At 46.3% G+C, this 26,314-nt stretch overlaps 1 protein-coding gene and 1 long non-coding RNA gene across 4 annotated transcripts in view; one reads left to right on the forward strand and one right to left on the reverse strand.

Annotated features, from left to right (window-relative positions):
* The window catches only part of Kiaa2012 (KIAA2012 ortholog), a 115,100-nt gene that overhangs the window by 14,447 nt on the left and 74,339 nt on the right, over nt 1–26,314 (forward strand). For 2 of the 3 annotated variants that reach the window (XM_021199169.1, XM_029539030.1), the window contains exons 3-9: nt 9,213–9,372; nt 12,334–12,489; nt 17,314–17,441; nt 18,430–18,601; nt 19,658–19,800; nt 23,777–23,945; nt 25,726–25,866. In XM_021199169.1, coding sequence (XP_021054828.1) covers nt 9,213–9,372; nt 12,334–12,489; nt 17,314–17,441; nt 18,430–18,601; nt 19,658–19,800; nt 23,777–23,945; nt 25,726–25,866 — 1,069 coding nt within the window. The remainder of the gene's footprint in view (nt 1–9,212; nt 9,373–12,333; nt 12,490–17,313; nt 17,442–18,429; nt 18,602–19,657; nt 19,801–23,776; nt 23,946–25,725; nt 25,867–26,314) is intronic. The other variant, XM_029539031.1, reaches the window with a different exon arrangement.
* LOC110322493 lies at nt 1,478–16,216 on the reverse strand. The gene is made up of 3 exons (XR_002380572.1): nt 16,116–16,216; nt 10,270–10,368; nt 1,478–1,735 (listed from the first exon to the last, which is right to left on the reverse strand). It is a non-coding gene; the product is annotated as an uncharacterized LOC110322493 (long non-coding RNA).

Here is a 26,314-nt window from a genome sequence, read left to right on the forward strand (position 1 = left end):
TTTTTTTTTTTTTTTTTTTTTTTTTTACAGGGTTCCTCTGTGTATCCCTGGCAGTCCTGGAACTTGCTCTGTAGACCTGGCTGGCCTCAAACACCCAGAGACCTGCCTGCCTCTGCTTCTCAAGTGCTGGGATTAAAGGCATGTGCCACCATAGCCTGGTGGCATCCAGATTTTTTATTTGGGTTTCAGGGATCAATCTCAGGTCATCTGGTTTGCATAGCTGACTAACACTTTTACCTGCTGAGCCATCTTCCTGGTTCTGAAGAATACAATGATGACTAACACCTAGAACTTACTGTTAAACCTGTTATTAGTCTAATTGTCTTGTGGCCTTATTTAATTCTCACTTTATAAGATTTATACTATTTTCCTATTGCACTAAAGCATACAAAATTTTATCATTTTTATGTGTACGATACACTGGCATTTAGTACATTCACATCATTGTGCCCATTACTAACTTTTGTTTCCACCCTTAAAATAGGGCTCGGGAAGCCAGCTGTGGAGACATTGGGTCTCCCCCATTCAACTAAGCTAAGTAACCAGGCAGCACCCAGGACGGTGCCCAACACATAGCAGATACCCAACAAATAATGCTTGAATGTTCATGTTCATTGCCAGCACCATCGTGGGGAGCCACAGCCTCTACCCAATAGGGGGGGCACAGATTGGTGCAGAAAACTATTCTGTGCCCCAGTGACACTTGACACTTGACACAGCCAGTGTTTAAGACAAGCTGGACTATGCCGCTGTGGAACAGTTGGGGGGAGGGGTGCTTTGTGAGTGCTGTATTATTATTTAATTTTTATTGTATATGTTTATGGGGCTCAGTGTGATAATCCAAGACACATATAAATGGTACTGATCAGCCAGGAGAGTTAGCGTCCCATCTAACATCCAAGCTGACACATCATTACCATTTCATCTCGTTTCCCTTAAACTCTGTAGACCAGGCTGGCCTCGAACTCAGAAATCCACCTGCCTCTGCCTCCCGAGTGCTGGGACTAAAGGTGTGCACCACCACTGCCTGGCTATATAATTTTTTCAATTATTTTATTACTATGGATCTTTACTGGGATGTATGTCTGTGTATCAGTTGCATGCAGAGCCCTTGAGGCCAGAACAGGGCACTGTATCCTCTGAAACTGTTCCAGACAGTTGTAAGCTGGGAACTGAATGGGGTCTCCTAGAAGAGCAGCTTCTGGAAGTTCTAAGTATTAATCATTACTATAAGTTTATTAAGAGTGTCCCTAACCACTGAGCCCTCTCTCCAGCCCCTGTCTTAAGCCTCTTAAGTCATTATAGTGGCCTAGATCTATACTCCCATGTACCCAATTGGTTAAGACAAGAAAATCTTTTAAATCCAGAAGACCAGCCTGGGCAGCATAGTAAGTCTATCTCAGAACCCAAAACTAGAAACAAAGAAACGCACAACGCCTGCTTACACGTATGTGTGCAAATAAGGTGACCAGCGTTTCATCCTGGTTTAGCATCACCTTGCATTTGTAGCCTTTAAGCTTCTCCCTTCCAGCTATTCATAAACTAGATGGTTCTTGTGAGCTGTAGCCATCCCCACCCCCCACCCCCGTGCTGCAGAACACTCGAGCTTTCTCCTTCTGTATCCTTCCTACCTCCTCCAGCACACACTCCCATCTCCAGTGCCACTCTACATCCCGGTCTTCTTATAGAATCTACACATGAGGGATCTCTGCAGCTGCCAGGCAGGGAAACAAACCTGGAAGAGATAAGAATGAAAACTCAGTTCAAATTGGCCTCCTCAGCCTGGATCGACCCTTCTAGAGAGACTGAAGCTGGGCGATTGGTTCATTGTCCGAAGATTTAACCCCAGTTACCTTAGAAAAAAAGTTCCCTTTTTGTAAATTGTGACTTGTACAATACAATCCCGGGTGCACAAGAAGCACAATTACACTGAAACTCAACTCAGGGTCCATCTCATTTCTTCTAAGAAAACGGGTTCTAGATATAGGCCAGAGTGCCTAAGAGTCCAGGGAAGAGTGTGACCTCGTCTCCGTCACGTCATACAGAGACTGCAGCAGTCATTTACATTACTAGCCATCTCCAATCCTGGTTGTGGAAACTTGATATGGCCTGGCCCAACAGATAACACAGATCACCAGGCTTTTAATCACCTCCACTTCCCAGCTTTCTGGATAAGAACAGGTTTTACACCCATCCCTTGGAGGGGAAAATCCCGAAGGCTTGATTAACATTCCTGGAGATCTGTGGGTGGAGGACTTCATGCTATGCTCCCAACACACACCGGAGAAAGACCCTTGCTTGTCCATCCACCAATGGGCATCCAGAAAGATTCTGTCTCAGCTATTGATGCCCAAATAAGCGTGGGAATGCTGCTATCGTGTTTTCCTTCAGTTACTGCGGAGTAGTGAGTTTGAGGGAGAGATTATGTGGTGGATCAGTTTTCAGTGTTTAGGGGGAATCTCCATTTGCTCTCCGCTGTGGCTGTGCTCATTTACATTCCTATCAACAGTGCTAAGCGTTCCCTTTGCACTGAATCGAGCCACTATTTGGTATTCAGTCATTTTTGTCCTTTTAAAAGACCAGATCTTAGCTGGGCAGTGGTGGTGCATGCCTTTAATCCCAGCACCTAAGATTCAGAGGCAGGTGAACTTCTGAGTTAGAGGCCAGCCTGGTCTACAGAGTGAGTTCCAGGACAGCCAGGGCTACACAGAGAAACCCTGTCTCCAAAAAAAAAAAAAAAAAAAAAAAGCAAAATAAAAAAAACCCCAAAAGACCAGATCTTGTATCTGGTTTCAAGCTCACCATGTAGCTGAGAAGGACCTTGAACTCCCGACCCTCTGGCTCCCATCTCTAGAGTGCTAGGCTTTCCGGCAGCCACACTGGCTGGTTTGCAGCATAGCTGGGGATAGAACCTAAGGCCTCAGGCACTCTAATAACTAAGTTACATCCCTAGCCACTACTACTTGTCTTTTTAAAAATTACGTGTGTGTGTGTGTGTGTGTGTGTGTGTGTGTGTGTGTGAGTGTGTGCACATACACATGTGTGGGTGTGCATAGGTCAGAAGACGACTCTTTGGAGTGGCTCCCTCCTGCTACCATGTAGATCCCAAGGATTGAACTCAGCTCATCAAGCTTAGCACCAAACCCCTCTGCTCCCAGCATTCTCTCCCTGGCTCTTCTTATTCTTTGTAATAACAGCTTTTCTCGTTGGGGTGAGATGGTCATCCATTGAAGTTCTGCTGTGAATGGCATTAAGCATTTTTCTCACAAGTCTCTTGAACATTTGGATTTCTTTTGAGAAGTGCCTGCATACATTGCTCATTTTTAAACTGGATTTCTTTTTATTAATGTTTTTAAGTTCCTTCTATACTCTGAATAGTTATCCTTTGCCAGAAGAAAAACTTTATTTAAAACACTCCATTTTTCAGGCTTCTTCACTGTTGATTTTCTGAGTCTGGAGTAATCCTGTTTGTCTAATTGTGCCTTTGTTGTCTCTGCTGTTTTGGCATCTTCCCACCATGACTACCTCTGCCTGGGAAAGTCTAGAGTAGCTTTCTGGAGGAGAAAAAATTTAAATGGAAACTTGTGGTAAAAAAAAAAAAAAAAAAAAGATGTAGAGACCCAGGCATAGGTGAGCAGGGGCCCAGAGCAAGCAGAGGGAACTTGGGGGAACCAGCCAGGCATGAACTGTGGCTGCAGAATAGATCTGGAGAGGGCTGGTGAAATGGCTCAGCGGGTAAGAGCACCCGACTGCTCTTCTGAAGGTCCTGAGTTCAAATCCCAGCAACCACATGGTGGCTCACAACCATCTGTAACGAGATCTGACTCCCTCTTCTGGAGTGTCTGAAGCTACAGTGTACTTACATATAATAAATAAATAAATAAATCTTAAAAAAAAATATTTATTTATTAAAAAAAAAAAAAAAAAAAGAATAGATCTGGAGAATCTGGTGAGGGCTGAGTTGGCCAGGAGGGGGCTTTGCCTACCAGCCCTGGCATTTCTGAGCATCTCTCTTCAGCCTCTGTGGACTTCTGCACACAGAAGCTGGGCTGCTCTCTGCAGTATGGTAGCAGCTGGCTGGGCGGGCCATTCTGACCTTCCTGAGGATGCTGGTACCCTGGCATCCTGAGCAGGTATACAAGCCCTAACCACCACCTCCTTCTGTCCTGGGATGAATGGACAGCACAGCAGATGCAAGGCAGCACAGGGGCGCGCACACACACACACACCCGTCTTCATCGGCCTGGTAGACATGGAGAAGGCAGCCTGTCAGAGCAAGCCTCTCATTAAAGGTGGAGGGTGGCTAACAGGCTGCTCTGAGCATACTAATTACTTGTCTCACAAGAAGCCTGGAGAGGGTTGACTGGCAAAGCCAAGGCAGGCTGAGCAGGCTGAACCCACCGCAGTCAGCCTCCTGCTGTCATGTTTATTTCCCTCTTCCAGAAACTCCCTCCCTGGCTCCCTTCTGTCTCCCTCTCTGTTTTCAAGTAACCTCTGAGTGGGTGGTTGGGTGGAGAGCTGAGAGTGATCGCTACTGGGAAAGAGAGAGGACTAGGAAAATGTGGAAGAGGAGGCAGATGCACTAAAGTTAGTTGATTTTTAACTTTCCCTCCTTATAAATATAATCTAACCATATTACTAGAATTTTTATTTTATAAGAAAGAACGCTGCGTGTGCTCGTGCCCAGCAGTGTAATATTGCTGTTCTGAGTATTTTAATATTTTTTTTCCAGTCTCTCCACTGTTATTATACGTAAAGACACTCTTTAAGAGGTGGTAATTATTCTCACGCGTTCCTCTGTGCTTTGCCTTGTTTCCACTCACACTATGCATATTGGAAACATGGGAATAGCTCTCACCCTAACCAGCCTCCTCAGCGGTCCTGGTCTTCCCTCTGCCCCTGTTCGTCCAGTGAGGAGGCTTTATGAATTACCTTCACAGTCGTCACTTGAGAAACGAACAAGAGAAACTAAAACACATGCACACACACGTGCGCGCGCGCACACACACACATGCACACACACGCACACACACACACACACACACACACACACACACACGCACACACACCAACCCAGGATGTCCTTTCTCTAATCCCTAGAGACTGCTAATATGTTACTATATGGCAAAGGGGAGGGGTCGGGGCTGCGAAGTGGATGAAGTTTGGTTTGATTTGGTTCCTTTGCTGAAGACGGAACCCAAGGTCTTTTTATGTGCTCATCAAGTACTCCACCGCGGAAGTTCTTGAGAGCTTCTGGAAAAATCTTGTGCTGGCGACTTTCTTTTCGCTTTGAGTCGATGTGTGGTTTCTAGGTTCATGGGGCTTCTAGGCAGGGGATGTCTCAGTGGTTAAGGACCTCACTTCTCTGTCAGCCTTTGCTTCAGCTGACTGTTCTCTGAGCATCCAAGTGTCAGCTCTGCAGAGACACTCGAGCCTCTGCTAACACAGGGTGATGATGACTGTCTGAGTCTGGATAAGACCCCCCCCAGTTGCCCTTGTTACTTAACAAGTATTTCTTTTATATTTCTCCGTTATTGTAATTCTAATGTATCTGCGGGAGCTTTGCTGGGCTGCTTGCTTAAGGTGCAAGGAGCTGCCAGGACAAGTCAGAGGAGGCCTTGCTCTGGATTTGGACTATGTACGTACTGTTTTGCTTAGTCGTTGGAAGCTGATCTTGGCCACTGTATTAGTTTCCTATGGCTGCTATAACAACTGATACACAGCCAGTGACCCAGCTAACACTCAGCCAACAATGTATTATCTTACACTTCTACAGTTAGAAGTTTGAAATGGGTCTCAATGAACTAACAACAAGGTGTGGCCAGGCCTGTGTATCTGGTGGGAATCCCAGGAAAGAACTATTTCCCTGAAGCTTTCCCTTCCCAGCTTCTAATAAGAGCCTTGTATTCCTGGCTTGTGTCCCCCTCCTCCAAGCCAGCAGCATTGGATGGGGGACTGGGGGGTGGGTCCTTCTCATCTTGTGGTCTCTCTGGTTCTCCCTTCTGAGTCCTTACATTTAAAGAATCCTCATAACTACATTGGGTCTACGAGAACACCCATAATAATCTACCATTTTTAAGACTAGTAAGCCAAGTATGGTACTATAATCCCAGTATGCAGAAGGTAGAGGCAGGAAGTTTGTGAATTTAAGAGCAGCCTGAACTATATGATGAGACCCTGTCTCAAAACAAAAGAAAACAAAACAGGAGCTCAGAGTGCGACTCTGTGGAAACTCCATCTTGAGACAAAAAGAGGGGGTTCAGTAAGGGGGTGCTAGGGATATTGGTTAGTGGTAGAGCACTTACCCAGCATGTGTGAGACATTAGGGTCAATCTACAGTGTGAACGTGGATCCTAAAAGACAGGAGTTACATTCCTCTTGCTGACGAGGTTATATAACTTGGGTGACTGAAACATGGTGGAACTGGGAAGGAGAAGTGTGTGTTCGCTTAGCTATTGATTTCCAAAGATTGCCTTTCTGGGACTTATGAATTCTAAATCCCTTAGGCCATGTGATTCTAAATATCATGAACTTCCCACTCCTTCTAACATGCTGTTAGCCCTATGTTGGAGAAGTTCAGAAAGGCTCAAAGACTTGTCCATGGTCATAAAGACCAGAGGCAGAATGAGCCTTGAACACTGACACCCTTGACCATAAATCTGGGCACGGACTGTCCCAGGCTTTCTCTTAAGCTCCTGCCCAATTCTGCTAGGCATTCTGGACTTGCTTCATGTCTCCTGTGTCCATTATACAAGCTCAGTGTGTGTGTGAGACTGACGTAAAAGACTTCTCAGAGGTACAAAGGGCTTCACTGCCTGTGGAACTTAGGGGACATTGAACCTCTGATCTAACCGGCCCCATTACTCTTCAAACCTTGTCTTTTTGATATGTGAGCTAACATAGCTTCTTTCTCATTGTGAACCATCGAGTCAGGTTTTACTGAATCCTAACAAGCATGAACATGTTGGACTTCAGTCTCACGGCTCTTACTCTCCAGGACATTCGATGAAGCGCCTGCTTCAAACCATCTTTTATTCTTCTGTTATCAAGCTGGCTCATGGAGCTAAGTCCTGGTCCATTGATGAGATTGTATGTTCATGGAGAACAGGAGGCCTTGCACTGATGAGAAATTTAAAGCTCTGAGTTCTGTCTGACTCCGGGGGCAATTGGCTGAGCCTGCCTCACTCTGTGGTGGTTTAAATATAACCAAGGTTCCCACATGAGACACTTAATCCCCAAATGCAGTACTGAGATGTGTGGGACCTTTAAGTGATCAGGGGTTCCACCCTCCTGAATGGATTAATGGAGTTAATTATTAAGAATGTCAGCTCCTGACAAAAGAGTAAGCTCAACCCCCCACCCCATCCCCATCCCCATCCCCAGCTCTCAAATGGAACAAATGCATCTATGCCTCCTACCAAGGATGAGGGAGCAAGAAGCCCCCCAAGGCCCTCTACCTGGGACCTCTAGGACCTGAGGGAAACAAACTTCTATTCTTTTTGTTGCTTTGTCTGCTTGCTTGTTCGTTTGTTCTTTGAAACAGGGTTTCTCTGTGTAGCACTGTCTCTATAAACCAGACTAGCCTCAAGCTCGGAGATCCTCCTGCCCCTGCCTCCAGAGTGCTGGGATTAAAGGTGTGCGTACCATCGCCTGGCCAAACCTCTATTCTTTATAAACGACCCAAGCTCAGATTCTGTTACAGCAGTGATGAATGGACTAAGACACCCTCTATCTTCCCAGACTGCTTTATGGCCCTGTGGGGACTGCTTACCTAAGGAGTAGTCGGGAAATAAATGATCTCCCTCACACCAGGTCTCAGTGGAGCACTGTGGGTCACATTCATGGGGCATCAATGAATATATGATGTACAAATGTGTGTGTGTGTGTGTGTGTAAAACCATTTCTATAAATGGAATTGGAAATCAAAACTATGATAATCTGATGGGTAGATGGATGATGCTGAAGAAGTAGCTTAGGGTATATCCTGAGCAGATGAGAATATGCTGCATTTTATTTTCTATGGTGATTACAAAGGCATATATAGTTGTTGACTTTTATTAAACTAAAAATCTTTGCATGTTATATATAAACTATGCCTTTATTTAAAAAAAGAAAAATTAAGGGAGTTGAGGAGACGGCTCAGCATTTTAGAGCATGAGTTGCTCCTGGGTTCAATTCTTAGTATTCACATGGTGGCTGACTATCATCTATAGTTGCAATTTCAGGATATACAATGCCCTCTTTGGACCTCCACAGGCATCAGGCACACATAGGGCACACTTACACACATGCAGGCAAAACACTCATACATATAAGATAAATAAATCTAAAAAGAAATAATTTTAAGAGCCTGTATTCTGAGATCATGTCCAGCCATCAATCATGGATGCCATGATCAATTAGTAATGTCTACTAGCATTTTTGTTATTCATCGGCTTTTTTTTTCCCCCCTGGTTTCTCAAGACTGGGTTTCTTTGTGTAGCCCTGACTGACCTCGAACTCGTAGAGCCCAGGCTGCCTCAGTCTCTCAAATGCTGGGATTAAAGGCGTGTGCCACCACCCATGGGTTTAACGAATCATCTTCTTCTGAGAGTTTGTGCATCATTTAAAATCTGTGCACCCTATAGGATTACAGCGAGTTAAAGGCTCTACAAACAATATAAATCTCAGTCGAGCATTAGCTGTTGTGTATTTGTTCCCACGTGTCTTGCACTGAGGGGCTGCCTTTGGAAGGAAGAGTCCCAGAAAACTCTCTCTGGCAGAAGTGAACTGCAACACCATCAACTCTTTCCAACATGCCAGGCTTCCCGAGGACTCCGGCAGGCTTTGTCCGCCTGGGCTTCAGCACGAGTAACGCTGAGCGCCCGAGCACGCGCTTCTTCCACCGCATCCGGGCCATTTTGAAGGGACCGACGTGATGTCCTCGGCCGAACTAATTCTTCTGAGGCTTTATTCTTTCCTAACGCTCTGGCTCAAGATGGAGTCTGGCTTTTGTCATTTCTCCTTCCCCTCTGACCGTGGATCTTCGGGGGCCCTTCAGGGCTTTGCTCTCTGGACTCTTGGACTGTGTTTAGCCAAGGCATCTGTTCTTGGTGCCGTCTGGCCCCTCCCGGGAGTCTCTGGGTTGCTAACGAGGATTGGGCTAACCAGCCTGCATCAGCTGCAGTCTCAGGGCTCAGCTGCTGTACTGTTTCTGATTGATGTCCCCACAGAGGAAGCAGGACAGCGCCTGGCGACCTTACCTCTACTTCCGAAGCAAGCCAGAGAGACAGACCCAACGGCAGATCCAGCCTGGGTATTCGGCCAAGAGATACCTCCGAGGCCTTCTGCGGACATGGCCCCCTGACACCATGCACCGGCTCCAGTGTGCAGGTCAGTGGGAAAATGGGTGAGAGTGGACACCAGTCCCCCCCAGCCCAACCTGATGTGAGGGTGTGTTTCCCATTGAAACACCGAGATTTAAGGTCCAGCTCTGCAAAGTCCACAAGCCTCCGTCCCAAGGAAGGGCCACCTGAGTACTGGCCATCAGCTCACAACTGTTCATCTTCACCCTAATCCAGGCCAAGGCCTCGGATCTTCCATCTTAAACCGCACTGGTCATGAGACAAAACAAAAGGAGTTCTAAATACACAAAGTATTTCTTTGTCCAGGGTCAGCCAGCCAGAAGCAGCACCGAGCCCAGAAAGCTGATACTTCCCACATCCATAGCTCCACATTCTTCCCAGAATTTCCAAGTTCCCTGTCCGAGGTCATCTCAGGTCCTCTTAAAAACAGCAACTCTCCAGCACCCCGCTGGAGAGGGATGAAAACTCCCTCTGCCTGACAGAGCCTCCAAAGCACCCAGAAAACTTACGGAAGCCTAAAGTGGGAATTTGAGTCACCTAATTCAGCACACTACACACACACACACACACACTAACAGAGAAACTCGCACTATGTGGGACATATTTCTACTAAAACGTATTTGATGCTTATCTGAAACTTAAACTTAACTGGACATCTTGTATTTTATTTGACAAACTGCTGGGATGAGATGTGTGAAAAGATGTGCCGGACCTCACTCTGCCTCTTGCTGTTCCTTCAGCACCGACAGGACCAGAGAATTCTGGCTTGGTTCTTATTTTATAGGTTTACCTGGAAAAGGAAAGAAAACAGCTCCCTGCCCAGTAAGTGGTGGTTTGAAACAAGATGAGCCGTGTGGGCTTCTCTGGCAATTAGTTTTACTCTTAAGGCAGAGCCCCGTGGTTACAGGCAGTTCTATTTACTTACCACTTGAGAGAAAGAGCTTCTCAACCAAATCACCAGACAGGGCCATGGCAGAGCAGGCTGCCATCCCGCAGCCTGGGCCAACAGCCTCAAGGAAGACACCTTTGAAACAACAATGGAAAGATCTCAGACCCATCAGTAACACTGGTAGCGTATATGGTCTAAGAAAAGATATAGGTAGCTTGCATTTGTGGGTCCCTTGCCATAGCTCCTTGCTAAAGCCCCTCTTTGAAGTAAGCCCTCAAGTTGGAGGAGCCAGGCTGAGACTCCAGCGAGGAGCCACTGTCTCCACAGCCGTCGCTCTCTTCCCCTCGAGTTTCAGAACTTGCTCACTGTTGGATGTCAGTGATATCCACTGGAGCCCTGTGATGAATCCCCACACTTCAAGCTTGTTTCTTTTCTTTTTCTTCCTTTCTAAAGGCTTTATTTTTTTTATTTACTTATTTATTTTTTGCTTCAGTGTTTCGGCTCTTTTGAGACAGGGTTTTACCATGTATCCCTGGCTGTCCTAGAAACCCATGCATAAACCAGGCTAGCCTCAACCTCACAGACATCCTCCTGCTTCAGCCTGAGTGCTGGGATTAAAGACATGAGGCCACCATGCCCAGCTTTAAAGGGGTTTTAAATCAATGTTTATGTTAGTATACAAATTAATCAGTTTCATCAGGATACCTTCATTCATACATCATTAGGGCTGTGTTTCCCAACCTTCCTAATGCTGCAACCCTTTAACATAGTTCTTCATGTTGTGGTGACCCACAACAATAAAAATATTTCATTGCGGGCTGGCGAGATGACTCAGCAGGTAAGAGCACTGACTGCTCTTCCAAAGGTCCTGAGTTCAAATCCCAGCAACCACACAGTGTCTCACAACCGTACATAATGAGATCTGACACCCTCTTCTGGTATGTCTGAAGACAGCTACAGTGTATTTGCATAAAATAATAAATAAATCTTTGGGCTGGAGTGAGCAGAGGTCCTTAGTTCAATTCCTAGCAACCACATGATGCCTCACAACCATCTGTATGGCTACAGTGTACTCATATACATAAAATAAATAAATAAATCTTTTTTAAAAAAATGAATAGTGAAGTAAATATCTGACATGCAGGATATCTGATAGGCGACTCCTGTGAAAGGATTGTTCAATAACCTCCAAAAGGGTTGCAACCGACAGGTTGGGAAGCATATGTGAGATGCGTTCTGATTCCTCCCGTCTGACCGCTCCTCGCACGTCTGTCTTCACACTTAGTCCTCTTTCCGCCTCACTGCGTGGATCATTGCTCTGCTTCCCTTAAGATATCCTCATGCCCTCTCATGATGCCCTTTGTAGTTTCATGATGTATGTGCATGTGCGTGTACACAGACACAGGTACACATCTACATAAAGGAACATACACAAGCATTTTAATCTCGACTGCATACACGAGTCGGGATCTCCTATAAAGTCTTTTCTGACCGTTCCGGCCACCGCTGGAACTTCTGGCCTTCTGACCTCACATCACACTGACTCGCAGAACTGTAGAGCCGAGTCCAGAGAGATCCATGGCTCCAAACCTCGCTATGAGGAATCCCCGTCTAGTTACCCTGTGCCTACCCTGTGGCCAAGCAGAGGGTGCGCCCTTGGTGAGCCTTCAGGAAACACTGCAGATTGGCTAGATTAGATTCAGAAGGCGGCTGAGCACGAGGCCGAGGCCGCCAGAAGCAAGCCAGCCCTGCCTACTATGATTAGATCTCTCTTTCTGAAGCAAAACGAGCCTCCTAGTGAACATGAGGAAGCAGCCACACTTTTGGTTTTCCTTTGGTTTTTTTTTTCCCAACAAGGACCTAGTTCTTGGAAATGGTAAAGTAGGACTAAGCTCATGTGGTGCCAAATACCCAAGGCATGTGAGAGAGAAGCTTCCCCGCGTTCTCTCTGAGTTTTATAACCCTTCTCATCTCCGGGTTGTCCACTTTAACATCCGTTCAAAGCCAGGACTACTGCAGGTTGGGGAACTTGTAGTTTTCCCGGAACTCTAGATTGGTTACCATGTGTTTGACATCAATAACTCCTGACCTGCCCCTCAGGACACATCAGGGACTCTGTGCTGCTCCAGGACAGTCAGCTTGGGATACCCAAGAATCTCAGGCCACAACAGGATCTTTCAGGTGTACCCCCAAAATACCATCTCCTGCCTGTCATCCCTTCATTTTGGATTCAACAGAGATCGTCTTATGCACAAGGTACCTGTTGATTTTTTTTTGCATTTTTCATGTATGTGTGTGTGCGCTGAGATGTGCATATGCGTGTTTGATTGTATGGGGGCACTCGTGTGTGGGTGTGGGTGTGCATACACATGTGTGTGTGCGTGTGTGCTAAGGCTTGAGGCTAGTGTTGGGAATCACTCTGTGTGGCGTTGAAGCAGGTCTCTCAATCAAACCCAATGCTCACTGAATTAGAAGTCGTGCTGACCAGCTTGCTTTGGGGAATCCCCTGTCTCTAGCCTCTGAGATTGGATTCTAAGCAGGCTGCTATACCCACACAGCAGTTAAATGAGGTCTGGGGATTTGAACTCTGGTCTTGACATGTCTAGCATTTTAACCACTGAGCAGTCTCCCCAGTTCATACCTGTTGATTTATGACCAGTTCAGTTCACAGATACTTGGATTATTTTTAACAGCTTAAAAGTTTTCAGAAGGACTCCAGAGGCAGAGACAGGTGGATCTCTGTGAGTTCAAGGCCAGCCTGGTCTACAGAATGTGTTCCAGGACAGTCAAAGCTACACAGAGAAACCCTGTCTCGAAAAACAGAATAAAATAAAGTTTCACAGCATAAAATCCAGGGGATCTTGTTCCATCGTCTTCATTTGTAAGACAAAGACCTCAGTCTGGATAGATGAGGCCTGTAATGTCCAGCAGAGTGGCCATTAATCACATATGTCTAGTGAGTGCTTGAAATGTAGCTACTGCAACTGTGAAGCAGAGTTTTTAATTTAACTTTGGTCCATTTGCACGTAAATATCTAGTGGCTACTGAACTTAGTGTTCAGATTTCTGAAGTTTGTTCCGTTCTGATATTTTTTGTGTGTTTGTCGGTTGGTTGGTTTTTTTGTTTTTTTGTTTTTTTTTTTTTTTTTGAGACAGGTTCTCACCATGAAGCCCAGAATAACCTAAAACTCACAGTCTCCTGCCTCAGCTTTCTAAATGTTAGCGTTAAAGACATGTGTCACCATCTAACATCCTTTAATCCTGTGATTTTTGTGACAATCCTTTAAAAATACATAAACTTTAGAACCATGGGTCTGTTTTGCAGAGTCGCCCCTTTGATTTGTGGGGTGAAGGGTCTTGAGCAAGTCAGGTGACCTCTTTGAGTCGAGCCTCCACTTGTCCATCTGTGCAATGGGCATATTAAGACCACTCAGTTCTACACAGAAAAATTACTGTGATCTGCCTGTACACTGTTCAGTAGTGTGGAGACTTTACCTACTAATGCCTTTCCTGGGAACGTGTGTCACTGAAAGTGCAGTTAAGAGATTCGAAGAGATAGCTTGGAATTGAGACTAGCATCATATAAAGGCATTTTTCTGAAATTCAAAAGGATTTTTCCAGAAACAATGGCAACATCAGACCAAGTTCTCTCCTTGGGAGAAGATCTTGTCCAGGTTAGCAGGGGAGTGAGGAACATGGCAGGTCCTCAGAGGCTGGGCCACCCAGCACTCCAACCACACAGTCACTTAAACCTAGACTCTAGTGGCACTGAACGCTGGCCAGAACCTGCTCTACATGTGGTTTGTCTGTATAAAACACAACACCCACCCATTGTCTTCCTCATTATAAGTGTATACTTTCGTTTATAGCATAAGCTTCTATGTGCTCTGTTAACATGGGTAGAAATTCCACAAAGCAGTAGATTCTGGAACATGGATGAAATCATGTTTCTCAGCAATCAATCCATGCTCTGGGGACTGGAATCCACCTAGGTAGTGTCACGTGGGACTGACTCCACCCTTGCCTGGTGGAGGGCTACCTCATCACTGTCTTATGAAGTCTCTCCTCAAGAGACCCTCCAGTCTACTGGAGACCCCAGTCTGTCTCCAGTCTGTAGCCTGGGATTCTGATGCTCTGGGACCCAAGACAGTGAGTTGCAGCACTCTCACTGGGGAAAGGGTCTCAAGACTTAAGAACTGTGGGCTCTGTGATTTCCCTGACACCACCTACCATGGAGCTGTTACCATCTGGCAAGATAGACAAGGACATGTGGTAGCTTGGGATTCAAAGCCATGTGGTGTCTCTGGGCCTGTTTCCTGATTTATAACGCGGAGAGAGACCATACCACAGGTACTTCATAGGACTGTCTGTGGGAGTTCAAGGTCATAGTGCAGTCCCTGGCATATAGCAAGTGCTCAATAAATGTTAATTACAGACCTCCTTAGATCCCCCCCCCGCATAATTACTAATTGTAGTGCCCAATTGCCTGTGATCACAGCAGGGGCAGGGAAGAAAAGAAAAAAAAAATTAATGTTAAAGAACTATATGGTACTCAGAGGCTGAAGTTTGGACCCTACTGTTTTCATTGGTTTTAACTTCATTTCCCCCTAGCACCCCTCTGATAGCCTTTTCTTTTTAGAAGTAGCAAAAAAAGCTCAGATCCCCAACCATGAGCTGCTTCCCAAGCTCTGCTCCCTGCTTCCTCTTCCTCTTCCTCTGTTTTCTCAGCTGTAAAATGGGAGCAATGGTGTCTGTAGTCTTTCCCCTGTGTGTTTCTGTGAAAAATCCCAGGAGGGGTGGGGAGATGGCTCAGTGAGTAAGGACGAGAAGACGTAAATTAACCCCCCAGTACCCATCTAAAAGCTAAGTGGAATACCTGAAACTCTAGAGGTCAGGAATGGAGGTCAGTAAAAAGAGACCCAGGGCTTGTTGGCCAGTTAGCCCAACCAATATGGTGAGTGTCTGAGCTTTGATTTCATTGCTGTGAAGAGACACTACGACCAAGGCAATTCTTATAAAAGGTCAAGATTTAATTGGGGCTGGTTTATCGTTTGAGAGGTTTAGTCCATTATCACCAAGGTGGGAAGCACAGCGGAGTGCAGGCAGACTTGATGCTGGAGGAGCCAAGGACTCTCCATCTTGATCTGAAGGCAGAGGAAGACTCTCCTTCCACGCTGGGTGGAGTTTGGGCACTAGGAGCCCTCAGAGCCTGCACACACAGTGACACACTTCCTCCAACAAAGCCACACCTTCTAAGAGTGCCACTTCCCATGGGCCAAGTCTATTCAAACCACCACAGCGAGCCTCTGGATCAGCAGGGAGCCTGTTCAAACACTGAGATGATAAAGGGTCCAGAGTACTGGTGAGGCAGAGGCAAGAGGATCTCTGTGAATTCAAGGCCAGCCTAGTCTACATAGTGAGCTCCAGAACAGCCACAGTTCTGGGGAGACGCTGTCTAAAGAGTTAAAGAAGAAAAAGAAAGAGCAAAGGACCGGTAGAGGACGAATCTTGGTATCTTCTCCATGCTCAGGTGAGGGGGACAGGGAAGAGAAAGAGAGAGACAGAAAGATAGAGACAGAGACGGGGAGAGGGGGAAGCAAAGGGGAGGGCAGGTTAATAGTTCATTGACAGTTCTAAATTGCTAGCCTGAAGCACATTATTGGGGTGGTCCCAGTCCATATTTGATGTATGAAGTCATATAGCTTTGGTCTCCCAATTAAAATGTCCAGTGCTTTTCTTGCAAACCTGGTCCTGTTGAGCAGTAACAAATGATCCAGGTGATGCTGTGTAGTGAGAAATATTGCTGTCACGTAGATGGAGTCACACATTCAGTCCGAGAGAAATGGCCTGCATATACCCTCTACCCACGGTGCCCCTGCCCACCTTACGCTGCCAAGTGGTTATCCACCTGGCTGGAGTTTTCCTTCCTCCGTCCTCAGAAGGGTCTCCGATGCCAAATGGATCTGAGTAGGAAGGATGGCTCTGTAGTCTGGCTTAGAATCAAAAGACCATTCTAGAATTCCCGCAAAGCTCTTTAGTGCTGTAGACTCTGTATGGCGTTAAGGCCCCTTTGTGGATGAGTTCTGGGGCTATTCATCAAGTTCCCTGGGCCATAAAACCCAGGAAGACTTCTGAACTTAACCCTGAGCTTGTGTCTTATCCATCGATAACTTCCAGCATCTCTTCAAATCAGAGCACCCGTCAGGCAAAGGAAGGGGGAGGGGAGAGCTGTACCCCCACCGCCCCAGGCCAGAGGTGCCAAGGATTGGAGTGGTGAAGGCAGGTGAGGCTGGCTGTGGAGAAGCACAGGAACTCCCAGACGCCCAGTTCTCCACCTCATACGAGGCCCCCCTGGTTGAAAGACAGACCCACATTGTTCCACAGAGCTGCATGCTGGGAACGGAGACAGGGCTGCATGCTGGGAGAAGAGGTATTGCTCCAGCTTGGCTGCTAACACAGAAGGCTTGCCAGATTCTGTCAGCAGTAAATCTACCTTGAGTAGGTGGTGAAAATGGCCGCAGGACCCTCTAAACCATCGGTGAAAGATTTGTTAACTAGGCCACAGTCATCTGTCGACTCAGATCCTTCCTGCAGGCTGCAGACAGGGTGAATCCAGAGCGAGGCAGCGATCTCACCTCTCTGCATTCTGACAGAGGTCTTCCCCAAGCAAACCACCAGAGACGCCCAGAAACCCTAAGGTCAGGTTACCATTCAGCATCCCAGTAGCAGGAGGTCAGGGCTGCAGGTCACACCACAGTCACACCTCCACCATCACCACCACTCAGGATCCCTTCCACTTCATAGGTCACTGTCATGATCTGATGGGAGGCCCAGCCAATTCTGTTAAAGAAGTGAGGGCAAGAACTTGGGATCTCCATTTTATAAGTGCGGAAACAGTGTCTGAGAAGCCACGCTTCTGCCTTGAGTCTCCTGACAGCCAGGGCAGCCCTGTGTCTACCATTTCAATGGAGGCAGGAGGAGCAAGGGGCTGGGCCATCATTGCTTGGAAAAGCCAGAAGGGAGGATCAGCAATGCCATGCCATGTCTGAGGTCCCCCAGCTGACCCCTGTCACCTTTGCAGGTCTGGATGAATGGGAAATTGATGCATACATGGACCAGGGCTCTGTTGCTCAGAACCACAGCAATCAGGACACTCACCTGACATCAGTCAGGAAGCAACCATGGCAGGAAGATGAATTCCGGGCCAAGGTACAGTTTCTATGAGGGTTCCCTCTGCTCTTCGTGACTTTAGAGGCGATTCTCTCTCTCTTTACTGTTTCTTGAGATTCTCCTGAGATAAGGAGGGTATTTTGACTTTGAATACTGTCTGTCTCCTAAATTGTCACTCAAGGGACCCTGACACTGCCAAGTGCTCCTTTAAAGTCAGGTTTTCTGCACCTGAGGAGTCCAATCCACATATCTCCCCCTGGGAAGTCACTGGGCACTGTGGACAGGGAGTACTTTAAGATCCGGGATGATGTGGCCACTTTAACTCCATCCAACTCGTGGTTTCCCACATTGCTGAACCAGATTTCCCTTGACTCCCCACCCCACAGACAGCTGTGGTCTGTCTAGAAAGAAGGAACTACTGACCTTAGACTAAGAACTTAACTTCCAGCCTGAGTGTACAAGATAGCGTTGTAAGCTAAAATGTAGAAGTGCTTTCTAAACTCCAAGGCTGTGTGTGTGTGTGTGTGTGTGTATGTGTATGTGTGTGTGGTAGGGGTGTGTGAGGAGACCAGTGAGGGGTGGGGGTGAGAGAGAGATGTGTGATGCCTGTGTTTCTCAGAGCCACACAGACAGTATCCACTCCTATCTATCTTAATAATCGTGTCTGGCTTGATTAAGTCACACTCCGAGGAGAGCAGAACCACGGGGAAGAGCCACAGTATGAAAGGGAAAAGAGGGAATTTTATGGTGTAAAGACCATGATTTAAGCACTTCGTTTTGATCCCCCCTTCTTTTTTTGTGACACTGTAAGCAACACATGTCAGCTTATATGTGTTACATGTAGCTGTATGTATTCCTTCTTTGGTCAATAATGACATGTCTCATCGTAATAAGCAGCATTAAGAGCGTGCCGCTGTGAATCTGTCTCCCCATTCCTCAGAGAGATTTCACCCTGGGATCCACATGGTCTGACTTACAGAGAGCTGCTTAATCCCCTTCCGTTTACACTGTGTCTGTCGTTCCCTAGGACACATTGCAAGAGAGCCGCCTCCGTGTCCGTGTCCACGCTTTGGAGCAAAGTCACAATGGAAGGAATCAGCGTCAAACCTCTAGGGAGGTCCTGGGGCGTGCCTCATTCAGTTACTTTCAGCTTCCTACTAACAAATCCTTCTTCAAGTTCTACTGTGGAGCCTTCCCAGGTAGAAAGGCAGGTCTCAGTGGTGAGAACCCTGCAGTCCCTGTTGATCTGAACGCACCTAATGCAGTGCTCCCTTGAGAACTTGGACTTGTCCAAGGCCACTTCTTGCCACTCACCCTTGAGAATAGCGGAGTCCACTTAGTGTGGGAGTGAGATTCTGGCGGGCTCCCCTTTGCCTCGTGCTTAACCGTACGAAGCCTATCATACAAGGACTGAGTTTGAATGACCGCCCACCTACCTGCAAATTGTTTCATTTTACTGAGGCCACTTCTTGCTCTGTGGAATGAGGGTAACAGCACTACGAGCCTACAGTGGGGACTGGATGGGCTAACACATGTAAAACACCGTGCGTAATTCCCTTCCCACATTTAGTTCCCAGGCCACTTGAGTTATTCTCACCTGCACCAGACTCAGCCGGCAAAAGACCAGATAGTGAGACAGAGGGTCCCCTGCCTGCCATGGCAAAGCCATGGCCACCTCAGTGTCCCACACTCTCCCTGGTTTTCTTCTCATCAGCCAAATTTGCATAAATTTCTATTCTCTATTTATCTGTATGCATTAATTAAATATGAATTCTATACACAGGAAAGGCACTCAGTATGGTGGTATATACTTGTAATCCAAGCACTCGGACTTTGCACCAGTTTAAGATCACCCCGTATTACAAACTGAGTTTCAGATGAGCTGGGCTACAGTATGAAATCCTGATCAAAAAATAAAATAGAGGGCTAGAGAGAGAGCTCGATGGTTAAAGTACTGACTGCTCTTCCAGAGGACCCCAGTTCAGTTCCCAGCACCCATGTTGGACGGCTCACAACCACCTCAACTACATGTAACTAAATCCAAGGGACCTGATACCCTCTGGCCTCTGCAGGAATGTAACATGAACACACACACACACACACACATACAATAATAATAATAATAATAATAATAATAATAATAATAATAATAAAAACCAATTTCTAAGAAAAGAAAAAAAATAACAAGAGTTAAAACTCAGCAGCTCACTCCATCCCTTCAACTGACGAGTTTTCATTCCGACCTGTTTCTATAGACAAACAAAGGAGCGTGAAGCCCCACAAGGCCAGAGGCAGCTGCTTGTCACAGGAGCCTCCTGTTGAAAGACGCCTTTTCCCTCCTTTAGCATCTGCCCTTGGCTCAGAACAAAATACCCTTGGGGAAAAAAAGAAAAAAAAGGTAAGGGGAGGGAAGCGGGGAGAGCGTGTGTGTGTGTGTGTGTGTGTGTGTGTGTGTGTGTGTGTGTGTGTGTGGTGTGTGTGTGTGTGTGTTATCTCTGTATGTGTGGTGTCTATGTGTGTGTTTGTGCATGGTACCTGTGTCCGTGTATATCTGTGTATATGCATGTNTATCTCTGTATGTGTGGTGTCTATGTGTGTGTTTGTGCATGGTACCTGTGTCCGTGTATATCTGTGTATATGCATGTGTGCATTTGTGTGTGTCTATATGTGTGTTCATGCATGTGTATGTGTGTCTATATGTGTTTGCCTCTGTGTGTGTGTGTGCATGTGTGTATGTGTATGTTTAATCCCATCTAGAAATAAAATCCCTCAGAGGGCTGTCTCTGAGCTTACAGGGTGGAGTTAGAATGAAGGTGTTGTAGTAATTTACTGTTGGAAATCACGGAGTCTCAGTGACCCGCAGTCATTCCTTAGAGCAGCAGAACCCTTTGTTTTGTTAGGGGCCAGGGAGACTCTCCAAACAAGTAAGGGCAGAATTTGAGCAACTGGTTCACCGCCAATTAGAGATGGTAAGGAAACCGAGTCCAGGATTGCTTGTTCAGTGGAGGCTCTGTCACCTCGCAAATGTAGGGAGGGCAGTTTGGCGAGCCTGCAGACTCCTTTCAGGAGTCAAGAACACCAGCAAGATGGTGCAGCCTGTTAAGGTTTCACCACCAAACCCGATGACCTGACTCAGTTCTCGGACTCATGTGACAGAATTACAGTACAAACTCCCACAATTGAGGCACACAGTGGCAAATGCCCACTCACATATAAATAAATAAGTAAGCAAATACATCTAATAAAAATTTTAGAAGTCATGAACACTTCTTCCTTAAGATGACTCTGACCATCTCCGGCCTGACCCTGCCTCATAATTCTGTATAGGACTTTGGTGTTTAGGGCGCATCGGTGATGGATAAGTCACGTAGAAACTCCCAAATGCTCTGCCCCACAGCCACTGTGTGAATGTGGGCAGGTCACTCACACCTTCTATGCCGTGGAGAGCCTGTCTGGAAGCGGATAATGATGTGAACCTCACAGAGCTGGCACAGGGACAAGAGATGATGTACTTTTAGGACTTCCTTAGAGTCCAGTTGGAAGGCACTGAATGAGGATTCACACCGTCTTAAGTGGCTCTGTAGGACCACAGGCAGTCCAGGCACTCCTGGTGCCAGTAATGGATGCTGTTTTCATTCATTCGGCACTCTCTGGGTGGTCCTGAGTCTGAGCTGTCTTCTCCTGTTCCTTTGGGCCAAGAATAAAGAACAGACCTAACTCCAGCATCCCCTCAGCATCCACGCAGGCCTGTGAGAGAGCTTGAGCGCTCAGAACCAGCCAGTCCAGACCTGTGCCAGACGCAGAGGAAAGGGATGCCTTTGAATCCCATGCATTCATGAACATAGGAAAGCGATATTTTCCACTGTGTTAAAACCCTGTGTCAATTTCTAATTAGAATAAAGAAATTAAGGCTGGGCTTGTCAGCCGTCCCTCACGCGGGCAGTCTGAGTTCCCGCACAGCTTTCTCAATGCAACCCTTGTAAAACAGACCCTACAAGGTCAGTATTCAAAGCAAGGCTGTTGGCAGGCAACACCTGCACTGGGAGGGTCTCCAGAAACAGATATCCTATGTGCGTATGTTTGGCTAATCATTTTCTTAATGTCTCAAAATTATAAATGTTACTTTGCATAAATTGGATAAAATTTCCTTCTTCAATCAACCCCAAATGTGTTGGATGCTTCTGTGTGTTTCTGGGTTGTTTTTTTTTTTTTCTTTCTTTCTTTCTTTCTTTCTTTCTTTCTTTCTTTTCCTTTTAAGCACTGAGGGGAAAAAGAGAATCTTTTTTATTTTCTTTCTCCGAAATCAAACTCTCTGGAAGTCAGCACCTACACGTCTCAGAGCACTAAGTTCATAGACCAAATGCCGCAAACAAAAAGCAGAGTTCTTTGTAGTGTCTGAATGACTGGGAACTCGAGGATCCAAATATTACCCCCAACACACATACATATAATATCATACGTGTGTGTGTGTGGGGGGGGAGGGTGTGTGTGTGTGTGTGGTGTGATGTGTGTATGTGTGTGGTGTGGTGTATGTGTGTGTGTGTGGTATGTATGTGTGTAGTGTGTATATGTGGGGGGGTGTGAGTGTGTGTGTGGTGTGTGTATGTGTGTGTGTGTGTAGTGTGTAAATGTGTGTGTGGTGTGAGTGTGTGTGTGGTGTGTGTGTGTGGTGTGGTCTATGCGTGTATGTGTGTGTGTGTGTGTGGTGTGTGTGTATGTGTGGGGTGTGTGTGTGTAAGTGTGTGGTATCTGTGTGTGTGAGTGTGTATGGTATCTGTGTGTGTGTGTGTATGTGTTTGTGTGTGTGTGCGCAGGAAATAAAAACCAAGCCAAATGAGATGTTGAAGCTGGCACTTAGAGATTTTTTTTGGTTATGTTCATGTGACAAAAGTGATCAGAAGCTCAGATTTTCTGCTGGGGGTGGGGATCAAACTGGATATTAGATGCTAATAAGAAGAAAGTCTATTTTCAAACAAATATCTTAGATTGCAAGTGTGGTGGGGCACACCTATAATCTCAACATTTATGAGGCAAAGGCGGGAGAGCTGTGAGTTCAAGGTCAGTGTGGATTATATAGTGAAAGTCTGTGTCAGAGGCTGCTCAGACAACTCAGTAGTAAAGTGTTTATCTAGCATCCTCAGCCACACACACAAACAAACACCCACACCACACCCACATACACACACACCACACACACAGATAAGCCATACACGCAGACATACCGTATACACACATATACACCACACTTACACACCCTATACCACAGATACACCATACATGCAGACATATACACCTACACCACACATCACAGACATAGATACTACACACACCACACATGCAGTATACATGTAGACATCCCCACAGACACCATGCGCACAATACAGACACACAACACGGGCAACACAATACAGCATACACACACCACATAAGTCATAATAATAATCTGCATTCCAAACACTACTGTGACTGAATACGTTAATTTATAGCTCCTGGCTTTGCAGCATAGGAAATCTGACCACACCCTTACTTTAAGGAAGAAGTTGAGGCCTAGAAGTTATCACAGGGAACCAGGCACAAATGATTAGTCCCAGTCTCTGGCCCTTCTCACCTGAAGTTGAAGTGTCCCACACTCTGCTCACCTTGCTTGACTCCTTAACAATGTATTTGGAGAGTCCTCATTTATCAATACACAGCAATCCCAGCCTAGGTCGTTGTCATCCCCGCAACTCCCCTCCCCTCACAATCGAGACTTTTATTCTCTCAAAGGCTTCCATGGTGGGGGAGAGGAGTTTGGAGCCGTTTTGCATTTGCTGTTTCATTGCGCAGGATCCCCCTGCCTCCACTTGCCGAGTGCTGGGATTCTTAAGGTGGACCACCACACCTGGCTCTCAAAGATTCTCTACCTTACTGTGCTGATAAAACGCAGAAGAGTCGGGCAGGAAGGGTGAGGGTATCCCCAGAGCTCCCTGGAGACATCAAAGCAGCACACACATCACACACACAACACCACACACAACACCACACACAACACCACAGACACCACACAACACCACACAACACCACACACACACCACACACCACACACCACACACACCACACACCACACCACACAACACACACACCACACACACCACACACAACACCACACACCACACCACACAACACCACACAACACCACACACAACACCACACACAACACCACACACACCACACACAACACCACAACAACCAGCATAGCTCCCAGCTGATCACCTTCGCGTCTCCTTAGCAGCTGTTTGTACACCAAATGCAGTAAGACGCTGTATCGTTTGCCCTCTGCAGGCAGCAGAGTTTGGCTATCTGCCATGTTGGTTTTGTGTTTAAACTTCGTCCAGGCACCGAGGACTCTGAAATTACCTCCTGTTCCAGAAGAACCACCCAGAGTCCTGAACCCCCTGAGGAGACGATCTAAAGGCAATGAACCCCCAAAGGAGCTCTTCATTATCCCCATGGAGATTCATTTACATGCCCCACAACCCTCAAAAGAAAAGGCCTGCAGAAGAGGTGGGTCCCCTGCTGACGGTGCATCTGAGGAACTGGGTCAAGTCAGAAAAAGCTGGGAGGTGGGGGGTCCCTGCCAGTTCAACCCACCCTAAAGTGGCGGCTGAGCTTCCTGGGGTCATCCCCAGAAAAAGATTAGCTTTCCAAACAAAGGAAAGGCAGCAAAATATGCAGGTCTCTTCTGATTATATCCAATCAATTTTGTAACTATCTGCCAAGCCCTTCATTACTCAGTTCATGTTTCTAAATTTGGAAAAGAAGACAGATTATATATAAGTCCAGTGTTCCGTAGATAGTCTAAAGGTGCAAGAATGTTCAGGCAGCTTGAAAAAATATATATATATACACATATATATTATATTGTATAATATATACAATATTAAAAAGCAACTAAGAATGGAATTGAAAAGAAAAATTGTCCTAGTTAGGGTTGTTTTTGCTTGTAACAAAACACCACAACTAAAAGCAACTTGGGGAGGAAGGGTTTATATGGTTTATACACAGTCATATTCCACTGAGGGAAGCCAAGGCAGATCTCAAGCAGGGCAGAGGCCTGGAGGCAGGGGCTGACACAGAGGCCAGAGAGGGAAGCTGCTCACTGGCTTGCTCAGTCTGCTTTCTTATAGAACCAAGGACCACAGGCCCAGGAATAGCACCTCCTACAATGGGCTGGGCCCTTCCATAGCAATCACTAATTAAGAAAGTGCCCTACAGCTGAGGTTCCCTCCTTTCAAATACTCTGGCTTGTGTCGAGATGGCATGAGACTAGGCAGGGCTAAAACTTTGATTAAGATATCAGAGAAATTGATATCAGACAACTTGAAGTGAGTGCTTTGGGTAAACACTGGATTTATTGACTGAGTTCCCTGGCAGCCAGGGTATAATTATTTGCTATTTGGACCTTCATTTTATAAAAAGCAAAAGAAAATTTGCCCAAAAGAGTCTTTTCGATTTTTAAAATTATTTTATTATCTAAAAGACTATCTCTGCCATCTTTGTCAGGAAGAGGATTCCTAAGTAGTTTTGCTGGCTGTGCCCTTATGTGACACGCATTCTTGGCTCCTGGGACTTCACTGCTCTGTCTGGGATAAAAGAGTCGGACCTTTCTAAAAATGTCAGCAGAAACTACCTCTGGTGTCTTTCTTTCTTCTTTCTTTCTTTCTTTCTTTCTTTCTTTCTTTCTTTCTTTCTTTCTTTCTTTCTTTCTTTTTCTTTTAAAGATTTATGTATTTATTATATATAAGTACACTGTAGCTATCTTCAGACACTCCAGGAGAGGGCATCAGATCTCATTACAGGTGGTTGTGAGCCACCATGTGGTTGCTGGGATTTGAACTCTGGACCTCTGGAAGAGCAGTCAGTGCTCTTAACCACTGAGCCATCTCTCCAGCCCTACCTCTGGTTTCTTACAGAGTTTTGACTTCTAAAATTATACAGGTGGTCATTTTGTTCCAAAGCTGTTTGGAATTGTTGCAAGGATGTATCTTCATGCTCAGCATTCCCCAAGGGGAGAAGGAAAGGGGGAAGAAGAGAGGGCAGGGGAGAGGGGAAGGGAGAGAGGGAGGGACTGTCAGGCTTGGGCCATGTTCCTGCCCTAGAACCAATCACTATAGCTAAAATAATGAGGTCCTTTTATAATCCAGGCTCCGTCACATGACCGCCCCTGGAGTCAGAGAATGTACACAGATGTACCCAAACTCCATTGTGCAAGCCAGGAAGAGATAGGTCTGCAGGAAGACAGGGCACCTGGCGAAACCAGCTTAGCTTTCTCTTTGCCTCCTAGGTATTCAGCATCCTGAGTCAGAACCAGAAGAAGCCACGCCTCTGTGGTGGCCTCCCATGAAGCATCTGTACGTAGAAAGGCCAAGGGGGATAATGGTGCATCTCCCAGTGGACAGCAGCCAGGACACAGCCTCACCTCAAGGTAGCTCCTCTCTCCCTCCAGCATCCTACAAGGTCCTCAGCGGAGAGGAAGGAGGCCGCCAGGGAGGTTAGTCCATCCCCAGCCTCCTGAAGGTGTCTGTTATTCAGGCAGCAGATGCTGTAACCCACGGGCTTCCAGCGCAGCTACCGTTGTCTAGCTCCCAAAGACTTACCCACTGGATCATTGCTTCATAACATTCCCTGCTTACAGACGTAAACTAGCACCACCTTGACTAAAAACTTGCTGCATGCCCTGTTACTAACCCTGTTTTTAAGCAATGGAATTTCATTTCTAATCTTTTGTAAATATGTGCTTATTCGTTTAAAAGTTTGTACTGCTGATTAAAAGTCTTCACATTTCTCAAAATATGTAGTCGTTAGAAGTTATGCACATGGGCTGGTGAGATGGCTCAGTGGGTAAGATCACCCGACTGCTCTTCCGAAGGTCC

This window comes from Mus pahari, chromosome 5, assembly GCF_900095145.1.
Source record: "Mus pahari chromosome 5, PAHARI_EIJ_v1.1, whole genome shotgun sequence".
NCBI lineage: Eukaryota > Metazoa > Chordata > Mammalia > Rodentia > Muridae > Mus > Mus pahari.